Source organism: Panthera onca, chromosome E3 (assembly GCF_046562875.1).
Source record: "Panthera onca isolate mPanOnc1 chromosome E3, mPanOnc1 haplotype 2, whole genome shotgun sequence".
Classification (NCBI taxonomy): domain Eukaryota; kingdom Metazoa; phylum Chordata; class Mammalia; order Carnivora; family Felidae; genus Panthera; species Panthera onca.
Window position 1 is genome coordinate 7,716,778 of NC_138354.1, and position 20,882 is coordinate 7,737,659.

Consider the following 20,882-nt stretch of genomic DNA (forward strand, 5'->3'; position numbering starts at 1 on the left):
GCCTTCTGGCCTCCCCCCACTAAGGAATTGGTCTCGCCCAGCCGGGCCCTGGGCGCGGCGGCGACGGCCGCGTCACTGGCGGGCGGGATCCCTCCGCTCTGGGGAGAGCAGCGCTGGACGGTTGAGTTGGGGTGACTGAGGAAATCCATCCGCGTCGCCGCCGCTGCCGCCTCCGCCGCGGAGGAAGACAGGACCTCCCGCGCTGCTCTAGCGACCCTTCGCAGAGTCCCACCGCCACAGGTACCTCCGCTGGCAAAAGGAGTCCTTCTCTCCCCCAGCCCCAAATTCCCATGGGGGAACCTCTCTTCCTTCTGTCTCCTGGTCTGGCCTCTCGGGAGCGGACGTAGCACCCTAGACCTCCCCTCCCTTCCTCTGGCTCCGTCGCTCCCAAACCCGGAAGGGGAACTGGGGTGGGGGGGACCCTTGTTCCCAGAAATGCACGCGCTCCTTGCACCGTCCGAGGCGTTTTGCCTGACCCCAGACCCTGTCGCAGCCCCTCCTGCCTCTTGCTCCCTGAGAAGTTTGGGGGCCAAATTCCGGGCTTTCTGTAGGCCCCGTCCCGCCCCCTTTCCCCCCCATCACCGCCCTCTCGTTTGCCCCTGGGTAGCACCCCTCGTGTCCTCTTTGCACCTCTGGCGGTATTCGCCTTGCAAAACTCCAGAATCTTCACAGAGGCAGGCAAGGCCGCGAGGCCACCCTTCCCTTCGCCTCCACCCTACCCTCAGATCCCTTGGGTTCTGTCGGTGTTTTCTGGCCATATTACCCTAGACCGGAGACCTCGGCACCCTGCTCCCTCTACTAGCCCTAACCTCAAGCCCAGCTCCTGGGCGCCCTCACCCCACGCCTAGCTTTCTTTTGGGCAAAATGGAGGTCGTGGGGGCCGAAGGGCCAGGCCCACTGCGCTTTGCAGCGCGGCACCGGCCCGCGCCTTCCAGCTGCCAGATCCGGGACCCTCCCATGTCCCCTCCCCTTCGCCCCGCCAGACCCGCGGAGGCGGTGGCACCCCTGTTTCTCCTTGGGGCCCCGGCTACTGTATGCCCAGAATCCGGGGGCAGCCGAGGGGGCTCCGGCGAGTGATGGGGACTGAGGGCTGGGAGCGTCGCCCCCGCCCCCAGCGGCTTCTTCCTGGCCTGCTTCCTTCTGCCCCCAGCTTCTGGCATTGCCGCCCGGCCTGGGCTGCTGGCGGCTAGAAGGAAGAGGCTTTGTCCTGAGCTGGGGCGGTGGAGTGGGAGACTCTGCCCCCCCCCCCCCCCCCCCGCTTTTTTGGAAGGGCATCCCCCGGCGCGAGCGTAAAACGCTGAACTGACAGAGGGGAAATGTCAGGGGGAAAGAGGAACGCCCAGGGCCTGGGGGAAGTGGGAGCTGGGTGGGGGACGCCTGGGTCGGCAGAGAGCAGTGTGCATGGCCTGATCACACAGGTGTCCAAAGAGTGGGGCAGGACTCCGGGGCCCTGGAGCGGAGCCAGCCTGGCCCCTGGGGCCCCGGCGCGGAGCCCAGGGACTGGGCTTCTGGGGTGCCGAGGGCGCGAGGCCGGGCCGCTTGGGGCCGCCAGCTCTCCCGCCCGCCCGCGCCTGGGAGAGAGCAGCTCCGCGCCTCGGGGCCGGGGACCTCTCCTCGGAGCACTAATTACTCGAGAACGGCTCCCACGGGCTTACTGCGGGCGCGCCGGGGCGGGCGGCCTCGGCGCTGGAGGGAGCAGCGACTAGGGGCTGCCTTCCCCTCCACCTTCGCCTCCGCCCGCCGGGGGCGGCTAATGGGGCGCAGCCGGCCCGGGGATTATCCGGGGTGAGCCGTCCCGAACCTATTAGCGCCAATCGGCTTTCCCAAATCCTGTAAACAGCCACCCTGGCCGGTTCTGGGTCGGGGCGGGAGGCTGGGTCGGGCGGGGGCGATGGGGCCGGGGGTGGGGTCACCCACCCTACAGGTCTCTGCCGTGGATGCGGTTGCCTTGGCAACAGGGCTAGGGTGGGGGCACTTCACCAATGAGGTGCTCTCAGTCCGGGTGACGGTTGCCTAGGCAACCCCACGAACAGCCCAGCTTCCCCCTCTGGTCTCCCCCACCCCAGTCGAAGCTGGGGTATGTGTGGAGGGTGTGCGGCGTGTGGGGGTGAATTTAAAGAGGCACCGCCCCTTTTAAAATTAGGTGCTAGGAGGGCGGTGTCTGTGCGGCCCGGGAGGACGCCAGGTTTGTTTTCTAAGGGACTCTCCCCGCCCCCCCTCCTCCTTCCCCCCCCCCCCCTTCAGTTCCTGCCGCGGGTGTCCCGCCCGAGCTGCTGTCCGAGGGAGGGGTTTCCCCTGCGCTTCCTCTTGCACTTCCCGCTCCGTTTCCGGGGGGCGGAAGATTGGGGAAGTCAGCTCTTCCTGGGCAACATCCCTTCTGTGCCAGAGACCCCAATTCAGCCTGGGGGACCGCGGCCGCCGTTGCTGTCCCCTCCCCCCTCCGACCGGCGCTTACCCCTTCCGGGCCGGGCTTCAACCCCGCCTTTTTCCCCCCTTCTTCTCCGGCGGCCTTGGGCCTGACGTCAGCCCTGCATCCCCCAGGCCTCGGGCCAGCGGCGAGGAGCTGTCTCCCCCAGCCCCCGTCCCGCGGCCCCCAGCCGCCCCCAACCCCGCCCCACGGGCCCGGCGCCATGAGTGAGCTGGAGCAACTGAGACAGGAGGCTGAGCAGCTCCGGAACCAGATCCGGGTGAGGGCCTGGCCGCTGGGCTGGGGAGGCTGAGCAGGCAGGGCCAGGTGGCCTGCACGTACTGGGTGGGGGGAGGGATTTGTGTGTGTGTGGCTATCCTAGTAGCTCGCTGTCTTCTCTCCACTCCCCTGTCACCTCTTTCCCTGTCTCCTCCTCGCCTCTCCTGTCTCTCTGATGGTTCTGCCATCCATCTCTTACAGGATGCCCGAAAAGCATGTGGGGATTCAACACTGACCCAGGTGAGATGAATGCAGGGCCGGACTTGGGGTTTAGGGAAGGAGCAAGTGTTAGAGGCATACTGCTTGGTGGGCCACACCACCTCGAACCTCCCTGAGCCCATTCTGCTTCTACCTCCAGATCACAGCTGGGCTGGACCCAGTGGGGAGAATTCAGATGAGGACACGGAGGACCCTCCGCGGGCACCTGGCAAAAATCTATGCCATGCACTGGGGGACAGATTCAAGGTGTGGTGTGCGAGTGGTTGGGGCTGTGTGCCGAGCTTTTGTGTTGCCCTGGGCTGAACATAGCAGGCAGAGTGGGGTGAGGGTTGCAACCTTGCTGATCTGGTGGGATGAACAGGATCCCCATGTTGTGGACATATTTGGGGAGGCCATGGCTCCCAGACAGTCCCAGGGGGTGGGAAATAGGACCGAGTGAACAGGGACTTCTGGGCTGCTGCTGGGAGTAGTCTCAGAGGGCCTCCCACCAGATGGGTGAAGGGGGAAAGGTGTCCTGCCTCCGGGGGGAGCTTCCTACCCTGACTCCTCTGCCTCTTCCCTGCCACTTTTTAAAAGGCTGCTGGTCAGCGCCTCCCAGGACGGGAAGCTCATCATCTGGGACAGCTATACCACCAACAAGGTAGAGGTGGTGCCTGAGGCTGGATGGGGCTGGGCTGCAGGCCCTGGCTGGCTCTGACCTTGGGCACTGCTCCTCCTCTCTAGGTCCATGCCATCCCTCTGCGCTCCTCCTGGGTCATGACCTGTGCCTACGCGCCCTCAGGGAACTTTGTGGCCTGTGGGGGGTTGGACAACATCTGCTCCATCTACAGCCTCAAGACCCGTGAGGGCAATGTCAGGGTCAGCCGGGAGCTGCCTGGCCACACTGGTGAGAGGGACCTGGCAGGGTTTGGGTGCTGTTGCGGGGGGAGGGGCTGTGCTGCCCTCCCTGAGAGACCCGGCTGACCAGCCCCTTTCCCCAGGGTACCTGTCATGCTGCCGCTTCCTGGATGACAACCAAATCATCACCAGCTCTGGGGACACGACCTGGTGAGGCCCTGCCAGGGCTACGTAGTCAGGGCTCACCAGTACTTCCTCCCCGGGGGGGCCCCTGCCTTGGTGCTGAGCATGTAGTACACGCCCTGAGAGGGTGAGGGGCTTCTGAACACTCTGCCTCCCTTTCCTGTGACCCAGTGGCTCCCCCCAACCCCCCCCCCCCACGCCATGCCCCTTCCTTGGAGGAGGCTCTGTCAGGGCTGGGCTCACTTGGAGGGGAAGGGGGGCAGGGACCTCTCTCTGACCCCTTCCTTCTTCCTGTCATCTCTCCAGTGCCCTTTGGGACATTGAGACAGGACAGCAGACGGTGGGTTTTGCCGGACACAGTGGAGATGTGATGTCCCTGTCGCTGGCCCCTGATGGCCGCACCTTTGTGTCAGGTGCCTGTGACGCCTCCATCAAGCTGTGGGACGTTCGGGATTCTATGTGCCGACAGACCTTCATTGGCCACGAATCAGACATCAATGCCGTGGCTGTAAGTTCTGGACAGAGCTGGGCCGGCCTGTCTCTGCCAAGCTCCTGGCCTTTCTGTGCCCTCATCCCACTCTGGTCCCATGTCCTGCAGTTCTTCCCCAATGGCTATGCCTTCACCACGGGCTCTGATGATGCCACGTGCCGCCTCTTTGACCTGCGGGCCGACCAGGAGCTCCTCATGTACTCCCACGACAACATCATCTGCGGCATCACCTCTGTTGCCTTCTCCCGCAGCGGCCGGCTGCTGCTCGCTGGCTACGACGACTTCAACTGCAACATCTGGGACGCCATGAAGGGTGATCGTGCAGGTGCGCTGGGGATGGGCGGGGGCAGGGGCCGGGGCCGCCAGCCGGTGGGAGTTCTGATGTTCTTTCCACACAGGTGTCCTTGCTGGCCACGACAACCGCGTGAGCTGCCTTGGGGTCACTGATGATGGCATGGCTGTGGCCACAGGCTCCTGGGACTCCTTCCTCAAGATCTGGAACTAACAGCTGCCACCCCACTGAGCCCAGGCCAGGAGGGGCCCTGCCCATGCCCACACTACAGACCGGGAGCTTTGGGGCTGGGTGCACACCAAGCCCCCCTCCCCGGGCCACCGGGCCTTGGGTCCCTGCTCCCCTACCCAGGTTTGGTTCCTCCCGGGGGCCCCCACTGTGGAGATGAAGATGGGATAGAATGGGGGGAGAGGAGGGGCAGAAAGCCCTCATCCTTTTGCTGCCCTGGGGTTGGGGCCTCATCCCTCTGGAGGGCCAGAGGCAGGAGGTAGAAACTCCAGGGGCTGGCTTTTTTAAAACTGGTTTTATTTTAATTTTTATTATATTTTCAGTTTTTCCATAAAGGAACCAATTCCAACTCTGTACCTGGTCTCTACCCTTGTGTCTTTCTCAGTGCAGATCTCTGTCCCCAGGGCAGACAAGGGCGGGGGGGGGGGGGGGGGGGAAGGGGTTTGGGCCCTTGTAAGTAAGGGCCAGAGAGAAACTCCCACTCCTTCTCCAGCCCAAGCGGAAGTCAAGCAGGAGGACCTGCCCAGCAAGGCCACGGGTGCTCACACACACACACACACACACAGCCCCCAGACTCTGGCTGGCTGACCACAGCTGCCCCGGCCCACAGCTCAGTTCCTAGCTCAGAGCTGTCTTTCCGATCACAATGCCCCTTTCCCCAAGACAAGACACAGAATCAAGAGGGGAGAACACACACCAAGTTTTATTGGGGAAAGGGGAATATTTACAGGGGCAGGTAGAAGAGAGGGGAGTCACACAGGGTGAGGGTGGGGGGAGATTGTGGGTCCAAGGCAGACAAGGGGATACAGAACAGCCCCTGCACCCACCCCAACCCAGGAGGGTGGGAGAGCAGCTGGGGCCCAGGAAGACGGGTGGGAAAGGACAGCAATGGGGGTGGAGTCCCTGGGCTGGGGGGCTCAGGGGCTTGTAAACATTGACCACTCTCAGAAGGGGATGGGGGTGGGAGAGGGCCCCCCCTACACTTCCTCACAGGGTTAAGGCCTCTCCAGGCTCAAGGGCCCCCTAAGTTCAAAGTCTCTTTAGCTGGGGGGAAGGGGAAGGAAGAAACAGGGAAGAGTGTCACCCCCCTCCCCTGCATTGGCTGCGGCAGGGGTGGGGGCGGTTACATTCAGTCACAACAGTACTCCCCCGACACCTCTAATGCCGCCAAATACTGGCGTGAGGAAAGGGGGAGCTGGGGGGCCAGCAGCAGCAAGACATTTCCCCCTGGCCCATCACCCCCTTATTGCTTTAGAGAGAATATTGTCTTTTCACGGACGCTAACACTGTTGAAACCAGGGAGAAGCAGGTGGAGGGTGCCCCTCCACCCCCGAGGCCAGCTTTATCCCCCAACACTGACCCAGTTGCCACTTTGGTGCAAAACAAAACAAAACAAAACAAAAAAAGAAAAAAAATGTGGTCTAAGAATGGATGGGGAAAGAAAATGGGCCACTCCCCATTTCCCCAGGGCAGGAAGGACAAATACATTCATGGAGGGGAGGCAGTGGCAGATTCCTGCCCTAATACTGCACTCTGAGCAATGAGGTCAATGGGAGAAGTTAGATGAGAAACCCAAAAGATACAACAAACTGTTAAAAAAAAAAAAAAAGAAAAGAAAAGAAAAGAAAAACACACACAAATGGAGACAAACCCAGGCAGGTGATTGGGAATGAGAAGTTGGTGAGCAACAGAAGGGTGGCCTTCCCCTGACCCAGGAGAGACGACACTTCTATTCTTGACCCCCACACCTTACCCAACATTAAAAACGCATCAGGGGAGCAGGGAGGGGGAGAGGCCACCGGCTCCTCTCCCATTTGGTCAATGGGGGGGGGGGGGGTTCAGAGCAGGGCTGGGTGGTCCACTTCCCACACAGCTGGCTGCAGGCGGGGGGAGCTCCATTCTGACAGCCCCCACACTGCAACCCAAAGCCCCATGCTGCCCACTCCCTTGGCCTCCTAGGCCCTCCTCTTGCCCCTTTCACAGGAGAAAACAGTCAGTAAGTGGTGCCTCTCTCTCCAGCTCCCGGAGGAACTGCTCTACTCCCACCTCGCACGGGGTTGAGGCAGAAGGCGCAGCAGGGGCTTGTGGCCCAAAGAATACATTCATGTGGCAAGGCAGGGAGCTGAGGCTTTCAGCTTCACACCCAGGCCGTCCCCCCCAAATGGCAGCAGTGGGGGAAGCCCCTCACCAGGGCCAGAGTGGAAGTCCCATCACCCTGACGGCCAGAAGAGATTGGCACCGGCTGGCCCTCTCCCCCTCCCCACCGTCAGCCAGCACAGGATGGCAGCCTAGAGAGCTGAGGCGGCCCGGCCCATTTGTGCAACTTTCCCCTAAAGCAGCAAAGCCAAGGGGCTACTTTGGCCCCCACCACGGACACCTCTGCCACGGTCACAGCAACAAAGGGAGCCGTTCACAGCGGGTCCGGCCGGCGGGGCTGAGGGGGCCTCGCTGTGCAAACTGCTGGCACCCCAGCTTCCAGTTACCCCAATGGCCCACCTTGCGGGGCAGGGAGGGTAAGTGCAGCCTTGGGGGCCAGGCAGGACAGGTCCATGGGGCCTGTGTCCCCACTGCCCCAAAATAACAGTGTGTTTTTTTCCTTAAATCTCCTAACCTTTTTTTTTCCATTTTCTTTTTTCTTAAAAAACAAAAACAAAAAACAAAACACACACACACACACACACACACATACACAAAAAAAACCCCAAAAGACCTCTGTGGACCTTCCATTGTCACCCTCACTGTCCCTACAGGGGGAAGGGGTGCTTAGAGTCTAGTTTTTAACAATTTTTGTCTCTCCTAACAGTTTTCTTCAATGCGGTTTAAAATGCTTTTTAAAAAAAGAAAAAACAAAACAAAAAAAAAACCCAAAAAACAAAAAAACCAAAAACCCTTCCCCCCCAATCTGTAAAGTGCCTCGTGGTGGGTGAGTTAAGGTGCATCGTGTGGTTTGTAACAAGTGCTGGGGACCCTGCCCCTGCTTCCTCCTATGCTCCCGTGGGGAGCCTGCAGGCTGGGGACCCAAGGGTCCAAGCCGCTGCTGCTGCCCCTGGCCTACAGCCCAGGGGCTGGTGGGACGGGCTGGTCAGTAGTCATCCACGCTCTCGATCTCACCAGAAGGTCCGTGCAGGGAGTACCCTGAAGCCGGGGAGAAGCTGGGTTTGAGCTCTCCCCAGGCCCCCGCCCCGTACGAGTAAGAAGCCTCCTTCATGGCCGCACCCCCAAACTTACCCAAGATGCTGGGATCCGAGTGCAGCATCAGAGCCCGCCTCTTGGCCTTGCTGCCCTCCCCAGGGCCGAGTTTGGTGCTGTGGTTGGTCTGAAAGGCTGTCTGCAGGGAGCCGCCGCTCAGCCAAGCCTCCTGCGGGGCGCAGAAGGAAGCTGGGTCAGCGCGGTGTGGGGCGATCTCATCCCACCTCATCCCACCTGCCGGGGGAGCCAACGGAGCCTCACCTGCTGCCGCTGCTGGCTGGCTTTCTGTTTGGCCCTCCGCTCCAGGAACTGTTTGGCAAATTCTTTGGCTTCCAGCGTGTCCCCCAAGCAGGACCGGATATAATCGTGGACATCGTAGGGGGATTCTACCTCCTTGAGGATCGCTACAGCCATGGGCACTAAGGGGCAGGAGAGGCGGGCTGTCAGGGCCCACCCGATGCAGGTCGGGAAGCCCCGGGCCAGCCCGGCACCCTCAGGGGCTGCTGCCCATACCGTCCAGGCTGCCTGTGGTGCTCAATGTGTGCAGCATCTGCTCACACCACTGGGTGAAGCCGTCCTGGGGCCTGGGGATGCCCTGGAGCAGCTTCAGCAGCTTCTCTTCCTCCTCTGTCTTTTTGCGCACAGGCCGGCCTGACAGGTGGCTGTACGAGTCACTGAGTAGGACGGGGACGAACCGGAGGCATGAAATCTGCTGAGGCAGGTCAGGGCCTCCCCCTCCGCCCCGCCACGCAGACAGACCCCGGCACCCACCTGAGAGAGGGGCTGCTCCGGCTGTTCTTCAGGCCCAGGCTGCGGGCCAGGCTCCCGCTGCTCTTGAGGGTGTCCTCCCAGAGCCCCAGGCCACCGCTGCTGCTGCCCCCGCTCTTGTCGGGCCCGCCCCACAGTGGCCCAGCCTCAGACACCCACTGGTTCAGAGGAGCAGCGCCCAGGCCCCCGAGCTGCTACAGATGGCAGAAGTCAGGGTGACCCAAACACAGACACACGCACTCCAAACAGCTAGGTGGGGAGGGGGGCTCGTTTAGGTGGCAGAGCGCAAGGTGAGGGCCGCCCAGAAGCGAGCGCCTTCAGAGTCAGGTCTGTACCTTGGGCTCAACTATCCCTCCCCCCGCTCCCCCCACCCCCGGTCACCCTGGGAACTGTAACTGGAAGGGGTTCCTGAGGGCTCAAGACCGGCCGATCGATCGGTGGGGGAAGGGCTGGCCCGCCTGCTCACCACACGGTGGTTGGGGGCCTGGGCCCGCGACGGCTCCCGAGGCGGGGGCTGCTTATGCAGCTGCCGCTCGCCCTCCAGCTGCAGCTCCAGCAGCGTCTTCATGGACAGCCCCTGCTTGGCCAGGCCGGCCCACAACGGTGGCGGGGAGCTGGGTGCGGGGGACGCCGGGACGGCGGCCGCTGCCTGCTGCTGCTGCAGCAGCTTCAGCAGGAGCTCCTGCTGCCGCACCTGGAGCGGGGAGACGCGAGGAGACGCGGTGAGACACGGGAAGACGCGGGGAGAGCGCGTGGCCGGCCGCGGGCCCCAGCCCGGCGGGGGAGGCCCAGCTGGGCACCCACCTGCTTGCGCCGGAACAGCTCCTCTTCTTCCTGCCGCCGCTTCTGCTCCTCCTGCTGCTGCTGCTGCCGGCGCTTCTCCTCCCGCCGCTTGCGCTCCTCCTCCTCCCGCTTCGCCCTGAGCTCCACTTCTCTGCGCTCTTGGAACTGGCACAGGAAGCCAGCTCAGACGGCAGAGTGGGGGCACCCAGCCTTCCCCTGCGTCGGTCTGGCCCCTGCCACCCCAGGACCCCAGCCCCGTGAAGCCCACTCACTTTGTGTTGCAGCTGGAGTTGTTCTAGAATTGGACCCTGAGTCGAAGAGTTAATTGGTATGTCCCAAAGACTGGCCTCACCGCCTGCAGGAAGCAAAGCAGCTGCAGGAAGAAGCTCAGGGTGCCGCCGGGCTAGAGCGCAAGAGGGTGGGAGCAGACACAGAGCCCCTGGCCCGCCCCCCCGGGACTGGGGCACTGGGGTTCAGAAAGTGGGGGCAGGGGACAGGCTGGCCACACACCTGACTGTGATGAGGCTGAGGTATGTATGTCCCAGAGGGGACCCGAATCCGGCACCGACAAGGACCGGTTCATGGTCGGGAGCAGGTTCTGGTCCCCGCCTCTGAGGAGCAGAGCGAGGATTCTCAGGACGGGAGTCCCTCTCGGCTCTGCCCACCTCCCCCCCTGCACAGACTGGCCCCGGACCTGGGCGGTTTGAGAGCTTGGAGCTGCTGTAGGAACGCAGTGAGCTGCTGCTGGGGCGGCGTCAGGTCCCCCAGAGCGGCCTTTTCCCGGAGCGCGCACTGCGGGAGCTGCCGGCTGCAGACACGGAGACTGGTGTCGAGCGGGGAGAGGCCACACAGCCGGCGCCCGGCCTGACCCACAAGGCCTTCAAGGCCCCCGTACCTGCCGACCAGCTGCAGAAACTGCTGGTGCTGCAGCTGCTGGTACAAGGCCGCGGCCGCCAGCTCCTGCTGCTTCTTCAGCCGCTCCTGGTCCATGTTGCCCTGAGTGGGGGCCAGAGCGCTTCTGTGCCTCTGACCTGGTCTCGCTCCGCACCACCCGCCGCCATCCGTCCGGCTCCCGCTTCCCCGCCCTGCTCCTCTCCAGGTGGACGTGCTCACCAGCAGTGGGGGTGGTGAGGGTCCCGGGGCAAAGGGCACGCGACCCCACATCTTGATCACCTCACCCAGTGGCTGGAAGCCCTCATCACAGCCCCGCTTCACAAGCAGTGCCATGGAAAAATAGCCCGCCTGGAACCACTCCGCCATCTCCTGTGTTGTAAAGGGGCCTGGACCAAGGGAAAGGGAACTTCGGTCAGAAAGCTACGCCAGAGAAGCCCTGAACGAGAATGAGGTCGTCCTCCTGCCCACCTACCCCCGCCCCCCGAGCTCCCACTGCATGGCTCCCATTCCCCACGAGCACCTTGGATCTCCCCCTGTGGGTCCTTGTAGAACCACTTCCGGGCCGCACCGTGGCTGAGAGGGAGGGCAGTGGCAGCTGCTGAGTGGCGCAGACCCTGGGCCTGCATGGCAGCCGTGAACTGCTCTTCCTCCAGGGAGCTGTCCTGCAGGGAGGCCACCAGCTTCTCTGCCTCCTGGGAGACCAGGGAGAGAGGGAAGGCTCAACGGCCCAAGAAGGCAACACCAAGACGAGGCCGAGGCTGAGGTCAGGGTGGAACCGGGAGGTCAGATCACAAGGCAGACAGACGGGGAAAGTAGGAACTGGGGGGCGACAGATGGAACAACGGCCCCCTGTCCTCTGTAGGGGAGGATCCCTAGAACCTTCTTAGGCTTCTCCCACACCTGCTGCAGGTGCTTCAGGCCTTCATCATCCTCCAGATCTCCGGGTGGACCAGGGGGTGAGCCCACCCCGGGACTCAGCTGCATCCCCCTCATATCGTCTAGGAGTGAAGACAGGAAGTGCAACAGAAGATCCCGAGACAGGAAGGAAACACCCCCCCGCCCCAACCACCCTCATTCCAGAGGAGAGCGCTGTGATTCTAGCTCTCTCCCCGCCCCCTCCAAGGAAGGGGAGCGTCCCCCGCCCCCATCAACCCTAGGCTACCTTCAGTCGCCGGCAGGTCTTTCTCTGTAGCATCGTCGCCTTCCCCGTTAGTTCCCCAGAGCGGTCCCAAGGTGGGCAGTGGGGGTGGGGAGCTGGAGTTTTCCTCCTGGGGAGGCAGTGGGGTCAGCTCCTTCCCTCCTGAAAGAGAAGGGCAATTACCAGAATTCAAAACCAACCAGCTGGAAGGCCTTAAAGATGACTTGGCATAAACCCTCCATCTGTGGCCAGAATCTAGGCCTCTGGACACTGAATCCTCTCCCACCTAGCTTTGGTCGACCCCGCTAACATCCAACCAATCAGCACCACAAACCCCACTTTGCGACACCAGACACGTCGGGAGCGTGTCCGGGTCACCGCCTAGGGCTGTACACGCAACACCACTCTTGGCACCACGTTCCTTAAGTCCTCCAAGGAATTTTCACAGGTCATCTTGATTACATCGGGGTTTCGCCTGGCACCCTGCCTTTCAGACAGCCCCGTTGCGTTCCTCCCGCCTGACGACACCCGCTGTTCTCACAGGCCACCTTCTCCTGAAGGCGGGTGGACAGCTGGTGCCTAGCCTGGTGAGGGCCTTCTGCCTGCCCGCCTCCTCTCCTCCCCACCCCACCCTGCTCCTTGGGCTCACCCGCCTCAGGGCCCGCCTCATCTAGCGCTTCAGAAGGTTCTTCCTCCTCTTCCTCCAGGCCCTGGAAGTCGAGCTCCTGCTCCTCAGGAATAGGCTCCTTGGGGCCCTTCTGCACGGGGTTACGGAACCCGGTGGGGACGAGGGGCAGAGGATGAGTGGGAGAGGCCCCTGCTGGGGTAGGTCCCGCCACCCGCCAGCACAGACCTTCCCCTCGCCCCCTCACGAATACCTTGAGAGGCAGAAAGGCCCCAGAGGCATCAAAGGTGCCCATCTCCTCATCCTCATCGTCCAGGCACCATTCGGGGAGCCCATCCTTGTCCTCCTCAAAGCCGTCAGGCCCTCGGCACCTCCGCAGGTGAGCGCTGCCTCCCCCACCCCGCCCCTCCTCTTCACCACACCCTCCTCGATCCCCTCGGATATCAAATTCAAACTTGCGACGCCGGTCCCCATGTTCCCGCCAGCCAGCAGAGCGGGGACCGCTATCTGGGCAGAAAAAGTCAAGAGAAGGAGAATCAGTATCCTGGGCAAGCTGGCTTTCGCTCTTCTGCTGCCCACTGGGAACCCCCCGCCCCCGCGCCCCCACCGGGAACCGGCATCTCCAAGTCTGCCCTCCCACCCGCTCCACTGCAGGAAACTTTCTGTTCCCTCCACCCGGCTGCGGGAACACACCCTCAGGAAGCTCTTGCCACCAATGCCCCCCACAACACCCATCCGGCCCCAACCTCACCAGGGCTGGCTGAGCGCCAGCGGTCGCCATCTCGCCGGGGTCCTGCCCCAAGTCTCCAACTGCCTTCCTCCTCTTCCTCTTGCTCCTCTCGGAGAGAACGCCAGTTCTCGCTATCTGAGCGGGCATGTTCCTTCCTCGGGCCAGCCCCTCCCTCCTCAAACCCGGATCGCGCTTGGAGACGGGAAGACACAGTCAGTGGAAGGGCAGCCACGGTTCCTGGAAGACTCTTACTACACACCTCGTGATAAAGGAGGAGCCCAGCTCTGGGCCCTCCTGCTCCCACCACCTCCCGCGGGAAACACCTTCCCCTCATGTGGTCACCCATTTCAGTCCAACCCCCACCTCTCAGGGACCCTCAGGACCCGGCCATCGCCCTTGTCACTCTCCATACCTCCATCCCTCCTGGCTGACTTCTCAAACCTTCTCTCGCCTCTGCGGAAGGAAAAGGTGTTGGTCAAACCAGGACAGCTTCCCCTCCCCAACCTGCAGCATCTCTGCACAACTTGTCCCTTCTGCCCTGAGAAGGGTGGGGAGAGGGAGGGCTGGGGGGGGGGGGGGCAGTTAGGGAAAAGTCAGTCTTGGGAGGGAGCCCAAGGGGACACATTAGAATAGGAGGTCACAGGACAAATGGGAAGAGAGGAAGGCAGCAGGGAGCTGGGAGGCAAAGAGGAAGACTTGTGACCAAGGCTTATTCAGCAAATCCCCTGCTGCTCTCTAATGCCAAAGGCGCGGAACCCCTCCACACGACACCAGAACCCGCCACAGGGCTTCTCTGCTCTGCCATGATGCTGCTAGCACCTGTCATCCCAACTCTGGCTACGCTGGATCTCCCGGGGGTTTCGGCCAAAGGCCCCTTCGCCTTCTTCGATGCTTCTTTGGTAAAAGCAACTGTCACCACGGCCTCGGCCTGGAGAAAGAAGGAGATGCACGTGGGAAGCCTGCCCGATCGTCTCTCTGTACCCTCAAAACCATGGGCCCCACCTCGGCCCGCCCCCGGACACGTGGTCACCCCCTCTACCTCGGCTCCGAGTGCTGCCCCTGCCGCGGGAGGCGCCACCTAGGGGGGGGCCGGCCCCCTTCCCCATCAGCCTCAGCACAGCCACACTGTTCACTGACAGGGAGAAGTTTCTCTGAGGAGGGAGCCAGGGGTGGGAGTGAGGACCCAGGCACCCGCCGCCCCCCCCCCCACCCCGCCCAGAACCACAACCTCCACCACCTGTCTTTCCAGCTTTGGCCCCTCTCTCCAAGATGGAGACCCAGCACCCTGCCCTGCAAGGCTCCGGCCCAGGCCCACCTGCTCCTCCTCAGTCAAAGGCTCCAGCGCCAGGGGCTGCAGTGGCTCCTCCTGCAGCACCGCAGCAAACTCCTTGTCCTGCAGCTCATCGGGTACCTGTCAACCGGGGCAGAGCGGAGGTCCCACGTGCTCCTGGACCCCCTCCACTGGCTGAGACCAAATGGGCAACAGGGCCACACACCCCACGCTCTCGCCTAGCCCCACCTTGTTCTCCTTGACGTAGAGAGCCAGCATCTCTTCTCGCCCGTAGCGATAGTCAGCCAGCTTGTATTTGGGCATGGCAGGGGACGGGGGTGGAGAGGCCACACTGCCACCGCTGGAAAGGGCCCTCAGCCTAGAAAAGGGACACAGGAAAGGAGAGAAACAGGAATCCGGGCAGCCCTCTTCTTCCTGGTTTCTCTGAGCCATCCAAAGCATGTGTGACTCACCACTCAGGCCCAAAATTGAGGGTCTCTGCTGCCATTGTGGAGCCAGGTGTATCCTCAAGGTCCGAGGGGCTGAAGGGACAAGGGGGGGGGGGACCTGGCGTTCACTCTCCAAACACCTGTGGAGACACGGGGACACTAGGCCTCGGAGACAACACATCACACACCTAGAAAACCACAAGAAGAGAAAAAATGGAATCCCGCCTAATGAACTCTGAAAGGACTCACCTAAGCCAGCCACGTGCCACTCACACCATGAGTTAAGTGAACTGTCGCGACGGGGGAAGACCTGGGGGAAGGAAGGAAACAGGGCAGCTGGAGCCCTTTCCAGCTTCAACAAAGGGTACCTCCCTCTACCCCAGACTTACTTGGCAGCCTTGCCCCAGGAAGCAGGTAGGGCCAGGCCGGGGCTCTCTTCAGGCAGGGGCCTGTGCTGGAATGAACCAAGGTCTCCAAGCTACAGGACGCTGACCTGACTACAGTGGTGTCCAGGGAGGGAGCTTCACATCAGGGAAAGATCCTTACGGAGAGGCAAGAAAATAAAACTGGGGTTAAACTAACGGGCCGGATGGGTCTCCCCACCTCTGGCCCTCCTCTGGCCCGCAACATGGGGAGATCCACAGCTGCGGGAGGCTTCTAGTTACCCGGCGCAGGGAGCCACGGACCCTGCTCTTTCTCATCTCTGTCCCCCCCGCTAGGCCTTAAGACCAGTTAATTGACCCAGCAGAGCTAACAGAGGCGCTGGCATTGTGGCAGAGCACGCCAGGTACCTCTCCAGGTCTAAGCGCCCCCGCAGGGTGGCGTGGTATTTGGGAAGGGGCTGGTTGAGGCATGGGGGACACTGAGAACAAAGGTAAAACACAAGCAAGCAAGGAAACCAACAAACAAAACATCAGAGCCACAAATACCCTAGAGACAAAAAAACATCAGTTATGGAAAGAATTACAAATGCAACCTAGGAGCAAAATTACCTCCCTCCTGGAAACTCTCAGGGCCGCCTATTTGGCGGCTAGAATCCAGGGATTCCATTTGGGGGGAAAGACAGTGGAATGGGAGCGGCGGTGAGGAGCCCCTCCCCCAGGGCCAAAGACAGGGCAAACGGAAGGCCACAGGCAGGTGAGTCCAGCCAGTGCCCCCTTGGCCTGGTTTACCCAACAGGAATCCACACTTTTCCAGGGATCGGGAAGAGCCCCATCACAACTACTAAGAACCAAAAAGGGAACATTATGCTACAAACTAGGCAAAAGCCCCTCTCACCATAAAGTAAAAATGAGGTTGACAGAAGTAGTGGCAGTGGCAGTGACCTGTCCTCCTAAGGAACAGCAGGAGAGGCTCTCAGGGGGCAGCGCATCCCTGGCGGTTCTGAGCAAGGATGGGTGGGTGAGGTCTCAGGGAGCTGCACAAGGGCTTCCCTCACTGGCTGGGGAGGAGGCCGGACCAGAGTGCCTCCACGGTTTCCATCAAGTCCAAGACTCCACGATTCTGCGAAGAAAGGCGGAAGGGTTTCTTCCAGAGGGGTCAAGGGGCAGTAGCTCTCACAGCTGCAGACGGGAAGACAAAGCAGAACACCATGACAGAAGTGCGATCCGCTTCCAAAATCCTGGTGTCCTAGGAGGAAACCCAGCTTTGGAGGTTGTCTAGAACAGGGTGGACTTGTCCCTGGCATGACCATCTCTTCTGCAACAGCCCCAACTGGACATTCCTGGCGACAGAGCACACCACGGCACACGTGGCTCTCAGGAGACACATGGTGTTGAAAAGGGGCACCTGGGTGGCTTAGTCCATTAAGCGTCTGACTTCGGCTCCGGTCACGATCTCATTGTTCATGGGTTCAAGCCTCTCATTGGGCTCTGTGCTGACAGCTCAGAGCCTGGAGCCTGCTTTGGACCCTGTGTCTCCCTCTCTCTCTCTCTGCCCCTCCTCCACTCATGCTCTGCCTCTCTCAAAAATAAATAAAAACATTTGAAAAGCTCTTCCTTTCACTGGATTCACGCAGGCCTCCCAGGACAACAGAGTAAGGTTCCTTCTTTCCATGCTACAGCCCTTACCTAATCTGCCCAATCAACCTTGAAGACACTATGCTAAATGAAACAGCCCAGTCACAAAAGAGCAAACACCACAGGATTCCTCGTTTGAGATTCCTTGAGCAGCCAAATTTAGAGACACATAGAACAATAGGGGCCAGGGCTGGGAAGTGTTTAATAGGCAAGAAGTTTCAGCCAAAATGGGACCAACGAAAGAGTTCTGAAGATGGGACAGTGGGGACAGTTGCACAACGTGAACGTACTTAACCTTGCAGAATCGTACACTCAAAAATGGTTAAATGGCCTGTTTTACCACCCCGCCACCCCGGCAGGAGAAAAAAAAAAAAAGGTTTAGGGGGAAAAAAAGAGACATTTGGGAATACCTATTACATACCGAGGTCCTCCTCACTCCAAAGAAAACACCCCACATTCCTGCAAACAAACCTCAGGAGAGGCTGTTCTGAGCCTCTTGCGATTCTTTCCAGAAGAACCCCATCCTCATGGAAGTCCACTGTGAGACAACAGGGACAACTCACCCTCCCTCCCTTCCAGGGAGTGGCAAAGGCAGCTCTCCTCTTCCGGCCTTCACCTTTCTGTCCCGGTCGCAGACTGGCAAACTGAGGAAAAGTGGTTCCCGGTGTGAGAAGCAGGGAAACTGCAGAAGCAAGGAAAGGCAGTCAGGGCAGAGGAAGCAGAGGAGCGGCTGGAGGAAAGTCATGTCTCCGGGCTGGCCTGGCCACAGGGGGACCTGGTCCAGCAGCCGGTGGCTGTCGGGTCGTCCTTCAGACCAAAGGAAGCACTGCAAAGCAGCACACGAGCTGCCAGTGGTTCCCACCTTCCGACCAGGCGTGCTTCTGTGTCCTCTGAGCCAGGGGTTCTCAACTGGGGGCGCCTGCACTCCAGGGCACATGTGGCGGTATCTGGACACGGTTTTGGTAGGCATGACTTGAAAGGCGCTACTGGCCTCCAACAAGGCGCATGACAGCCCCCCACAACAAGAAATTAGTGGGCCCAATGCGGCGACAGTGCCCGGGCTGAGGACGCCTCCTCCATATCACAAGCGCAGGTAAAGCCTGCTCTGTGTTTACAGGGAAGAACAGAAGACAGGAGAAACCAAATTTATTCCAGTTCAGTCTCCCCTAAAAGCAGGGAAATCTTTTCCTAATTATACTGTCCCTTGAGAGAAATCTGAAACCCTGCCAGGAGGGAAATCCTTAAGAGATGAAAAAAATTGTGCAAAGTTTCTCTATCACAAACTCTCGAAGCCACCTGTTTGGATCCCTTTCCAGTGAAGGAAAGGGCCGGGACAGAGAGCAGACAGGACTGGGGGCAGCACCCTTTCCTGGCTTCTTGATCTAAGCGTCTCCTCCAGGCTCCTTCCCGCTTACCCGCCACCCCTACCTTCAGCACCTGCCTGCCTCATCTGCCTGCCCAGCTCCCTCCATCCCTCTGCCCCATCTTCTTTCTCAGGCCTTGGTACACCCTCTCCCTCCGAGCTTTAGATTTATTGCTATTAAAAGGCTGCCCCCTGCTGGAGTTGAGGGAAAAAGATATACTGGTCCAGGGTGTTCACAACAGGCTTGCAGGAACAGGAGGGAAGCCTGTTCTCTGGGGTTCAGAACCCTGAGAAGAAAAAGATCCCAAGAATGGGCAGTCCTAGCACTCGCTAAGTTAACATTATTTCCTCATTCCATCAACCCTAAAATTAGCCCCATTCCAGAGCTATGTGCCTTGGCACAGAAAGGTACCACTATTAACAGAAGTGGAGTCCCAAATTCCCCAACATCTGAGCAACCAACAACCGCCCAGTCCCAAACCTGTTGGGAAGTGACTCTGCCCTTTCTCAGGATGCGAAGATCCTCCAGGCCCAGGAGGGTAACTGAGAAAGCTCAGAAAGGGGTGCAAGCCCATGTTTCCCCCACCTGGTGAGCGATCCCAGCTCTCTCCTCTCTGAGCCATCATGACAAATAACGCCCCTTGGCACGTTTACCAGTTAAGTTTTCAAAGCGCTTTCACACTTTACCTCATTTGATCCCTTCTACCCACTTGCCCAGTCTTGGGACCTAGCCAGGGAAAACAAGGAAGGAAGGATGCAGCTGGCCCCACAGGGGACCCCATGTCCCCAGACACTCTGTTCGAGACTAGAGAAGGGATGCACTAGCAGCAGAAGCACCCTGAGTACTTTGTGAGTTTCAGGCCGTTTTAAATTTCCTTTAGTTTTATAAATCTTTCACGTAGCAATCTCTTCTCCCTTGCTGTTTAAATTGAGACTACTCTTTCTACCCCTAACTCCAACCACAGACAACAAACTACAGTCCTTTAATTTCTCAAACGGCAACAATACTAATCTGTCCCCTGGCTTAAAAAGCCGGGCCAGAGGTCTAGGAACACAACTCACTTGACTGTAATCACCATATAGGTCTCCTAAGGCCCTGGGTCCCCAGACCAAGGCAGCAACACAAAATCCAGATCCGTCTCGATCCTTCCCAATTACACACCAGGCCAACAACTAGAAACTAAGACTGGAGCTGAGTGAGGGTGGGTGGCCTGAGACACACAGGGAACAGTACAGATGAAGGACCTAGAGAGCAAACTCCCACATCGTGAGTGGCAAAGGGGACTAGCCTGTCGGCGCCCATAGGGCTTCAGATGCAGAGGCGGGGTGGGGGGGGGGGGGTGGAGGGCTAAGGTGCAACTGCCAGCTCAGAGGAGCAGTGGAGAGATTGTGTGGAGGCTGATCTTTGGGCAAACAGCAATAAGGAGAGGGCAGTGAGACTGGGGCGGGTGGAGGAAAGAATGGGCCAACAACAATTGACTTAGCATCTCCCAGGGCCGGGGCCCTATGAAGGACCAGACCTGGGAGCTTACTGGGAATTCTAGTAACGGCTGGGTAAGAAATGCGAGATGAGGATTGCTTTTAAGTTAACTTAGGAAGGAAGAAGAAGGAGGGGGAAAAAAAAAAAAAGCCAAAGTGTGAGGGGCCGTGGCCGGGGAGCTGCTGCATCAGAGGCGCTGGGCTGGGAAGAGCCTGGCCTGGAGACAGGAGAGACTTAGGTGTTGAAAACGGTCAGGCAACAGGGAGCAAGGAGACCCCAATGACCAAGCACTAATGTCGCTCGTGGAAAGGAGATTTAGGTGAAGACCCAGTGGAGGTGCTTTGGTTAAGAGGAAAGGCTTCCACGTTGGCCAAAGTCACGGAACGCCTGGACTTTCAGAGCCGCTGGGCCCAGCTAATTACGATAAGAGCCCGGAGGCACGCCGGGGAAGTCTCCGGGGACCGCCGGGCATTAGGGTCGGGGGGCCCCGGGCGGGCCAGGCGGAGGATGCGGGTGGACGGGAGGGGGCCGGGCAGGGCCGCCGAGGGGCCCGAGGGCGACCGTTAGGAGCGCGGGGGTGGGAAGGAGGCGGGCCGCCCGGGAGGACGGCGTGCCCTTCAGGGAGGGGGCGCCAGGTGCGCGGGGCGAGGGCGGCCGCCCCCCGGGAGGGGCCCGGCCTCCCTCGGGGCCGTGCCGGGGAAGGGCCGGCGGGGGTGCGGACGCACCGGGCGGCTGCGGCGGCGACGGCGGCCTGGGCAGAGGCGCGGGAGGGTCCGTGCCGGCGGCCCGCGCTCTCGCTCTGGCTCTCGCAGGCTCGGCGCGGCCGCCTCGGCGTCGGGGGCGGGCCTGCCCCGGGCCCGGCGGCGGGCCGGGGTCCGCGGAGCCGCCGAGCGCTTACCGCGGCGGGCGGGCGGCGCGAGGCTCCGGTCCCGGGGCGTTGGCGGCGCGCGGCGGGCCGGGGGGCGGCGGCGACGGCGGCAGCGGCGGCGGGGGAGGGGGCGCTGGCGCTCCCGCGGCGGCCGCTCCTCTCTGTTTGTGTTTGTAGCAAGATGGCTGCCCGCCTCGCACCACGTGACGCGGACGCTGGGCCGCGGGGCCGCCCCCTCCGCCGCCGCCGCCGCCGCCGCTGCCGCCCCCGCCGCCCCCGCCCCCTCCGCGGCTCCGGTCCCCCGCGACCCGCACGGCCAGGCGTCCGCCCCGCGCGACCCGCGAGGAGCCCCAAAGCCCGCCGCCCCGACCC

General features: G+C 61.2%; 2 protein-coding genes across 2 annotated transcripts; one reads left to right on the forward strand and one right to left on the reverse strand.

The window, feature by feature from the left end:
* The first annotated feature begins 78 nt into the window (after positions 1-78).
* Positions 79-5,291, forward strand: GNB2 (G protein subunit beta 2). The gene is made up of 10 exons (XM_060649346.2): positions 79-240; positions 2,542-2,687; positions 2,888-2,926; positions 3,045-3,151; positions 3,482-3,545; positions 3,629-3,791; positions 3,886-3,952; positions 4,232-4,433; positions 4,524-4,740; positions 4,814-5,291. Exons 2-10 carry the CDS (start codon positions 2,631-2,633, stop codon positions 4,918-4,920), a joined length of 1,023 nt encoding a protein of 340 aa, XP_060505329.1. The 5' UTR covers positions 79-240; positions 2,542-2,630; the 3' UTR covers positions 4,921-5,291.
* A 322-nt stretch (positions 5,292-5,613) lies between these two features.
* On the reverse strand, positions 5,614-20,709 carry GIGYF1 (GRB10 interacting GYF protein 1). The gene is made up of 29 exons (XM_060649320.3): positions 20,541-20,709; positions 17,363-17,481; positions 16,060-16,284; positions 15,171-15,322; positions 15,031-15,091; positions 14,806-14,921; positions 14,582-14,711; positions 14,378-14,473; positions 14,102-14,213; positions 13,882-13,990; positions 13,475-13,515; positions 13,084-13,254; positions 12,586-12,839; positions 12,357-12,465; positions 11,732-11,869; positions 11,470-11,567; positions 11,090-11,261; positions 10,789-10,955; positions 10,571-10,671; positions 10,370-10,483; positions 10,186-10,286; positions 9,948-10,030; positions 9,697-9,840; positions 9,359-9,586; positions 8,896-9,086; positions 8,638-8,798; positions 8,386-8,543; positions 8,164-8,293; positions 5,614-8,070 (listed from the first exon to the last, which is right to left on the reverse strand). The coding sequence occupies exons 6-29, from the start codon at positions 14,838-14,840 to the stop codon at positions 8,018-8,020; spliced, it is 3,096 nt and encodes a 1,031-aa protein (XP_060505303.1). The 5' UTR covers positions 14,841-14,921; positions 15,031-15,091; positions 15,171-15,322; positions 16,060-16,284; positions 17,363-17,481; positions 20,541-20,709; the 3' UTR covers positions 5,614-8,017.
* Between the last annotated feature and the right edge of the window lie 173 nt (positions 20,710-20,882).

Excerpts from the sequence above, each read along its gene's own strand:
- GIGYF1 (XM_060649320.3), bottom strand. The coding sequence starts at position 14,840 with ATGGCAGCAGAGACCCTCAATTTTGGGCCTGAGTG. Across the intron at positions 10,956-11,089 it reads CCCACAGGGGGAGATCCAAG|GCCCCTTTACAACACAGGAG; the intron begins GTGCTCGTGGGG and ends CCCTTGGTCCAG. Across the intron at positions 10,287-10,369 it reads CAAGCTCTCAAACCGCCCAG|AGGCGGGGACCAGAACCTGC; the intron begins GTCCGGGGCCAG and ends TCTGCTCCTCAG.
- GNB2 (XM_060649346.2), top strand. The coding sequence starts at position 2,631 with ATGAGTGAGCTGGAGCAACTGAGACAGGAGGCTGAGCAGCTCCGGAAC. Across the intron at positions 3,152-3,481 it reads CACTGGGGGACAGATTCAAG|GCTGCTGGTCAGCGCCTCCC; the intron begins GTGTGGTGTGCG and ends ACTTTTTAAAAG. Across the intron at positions 3,546-3,628 it reads ACAGCTATACCACCAACAAG|GTCCATGCCATCCCTCTGCG; the intron begins GTAGAGGTGGTG and ends CCTCCTCTCTAG.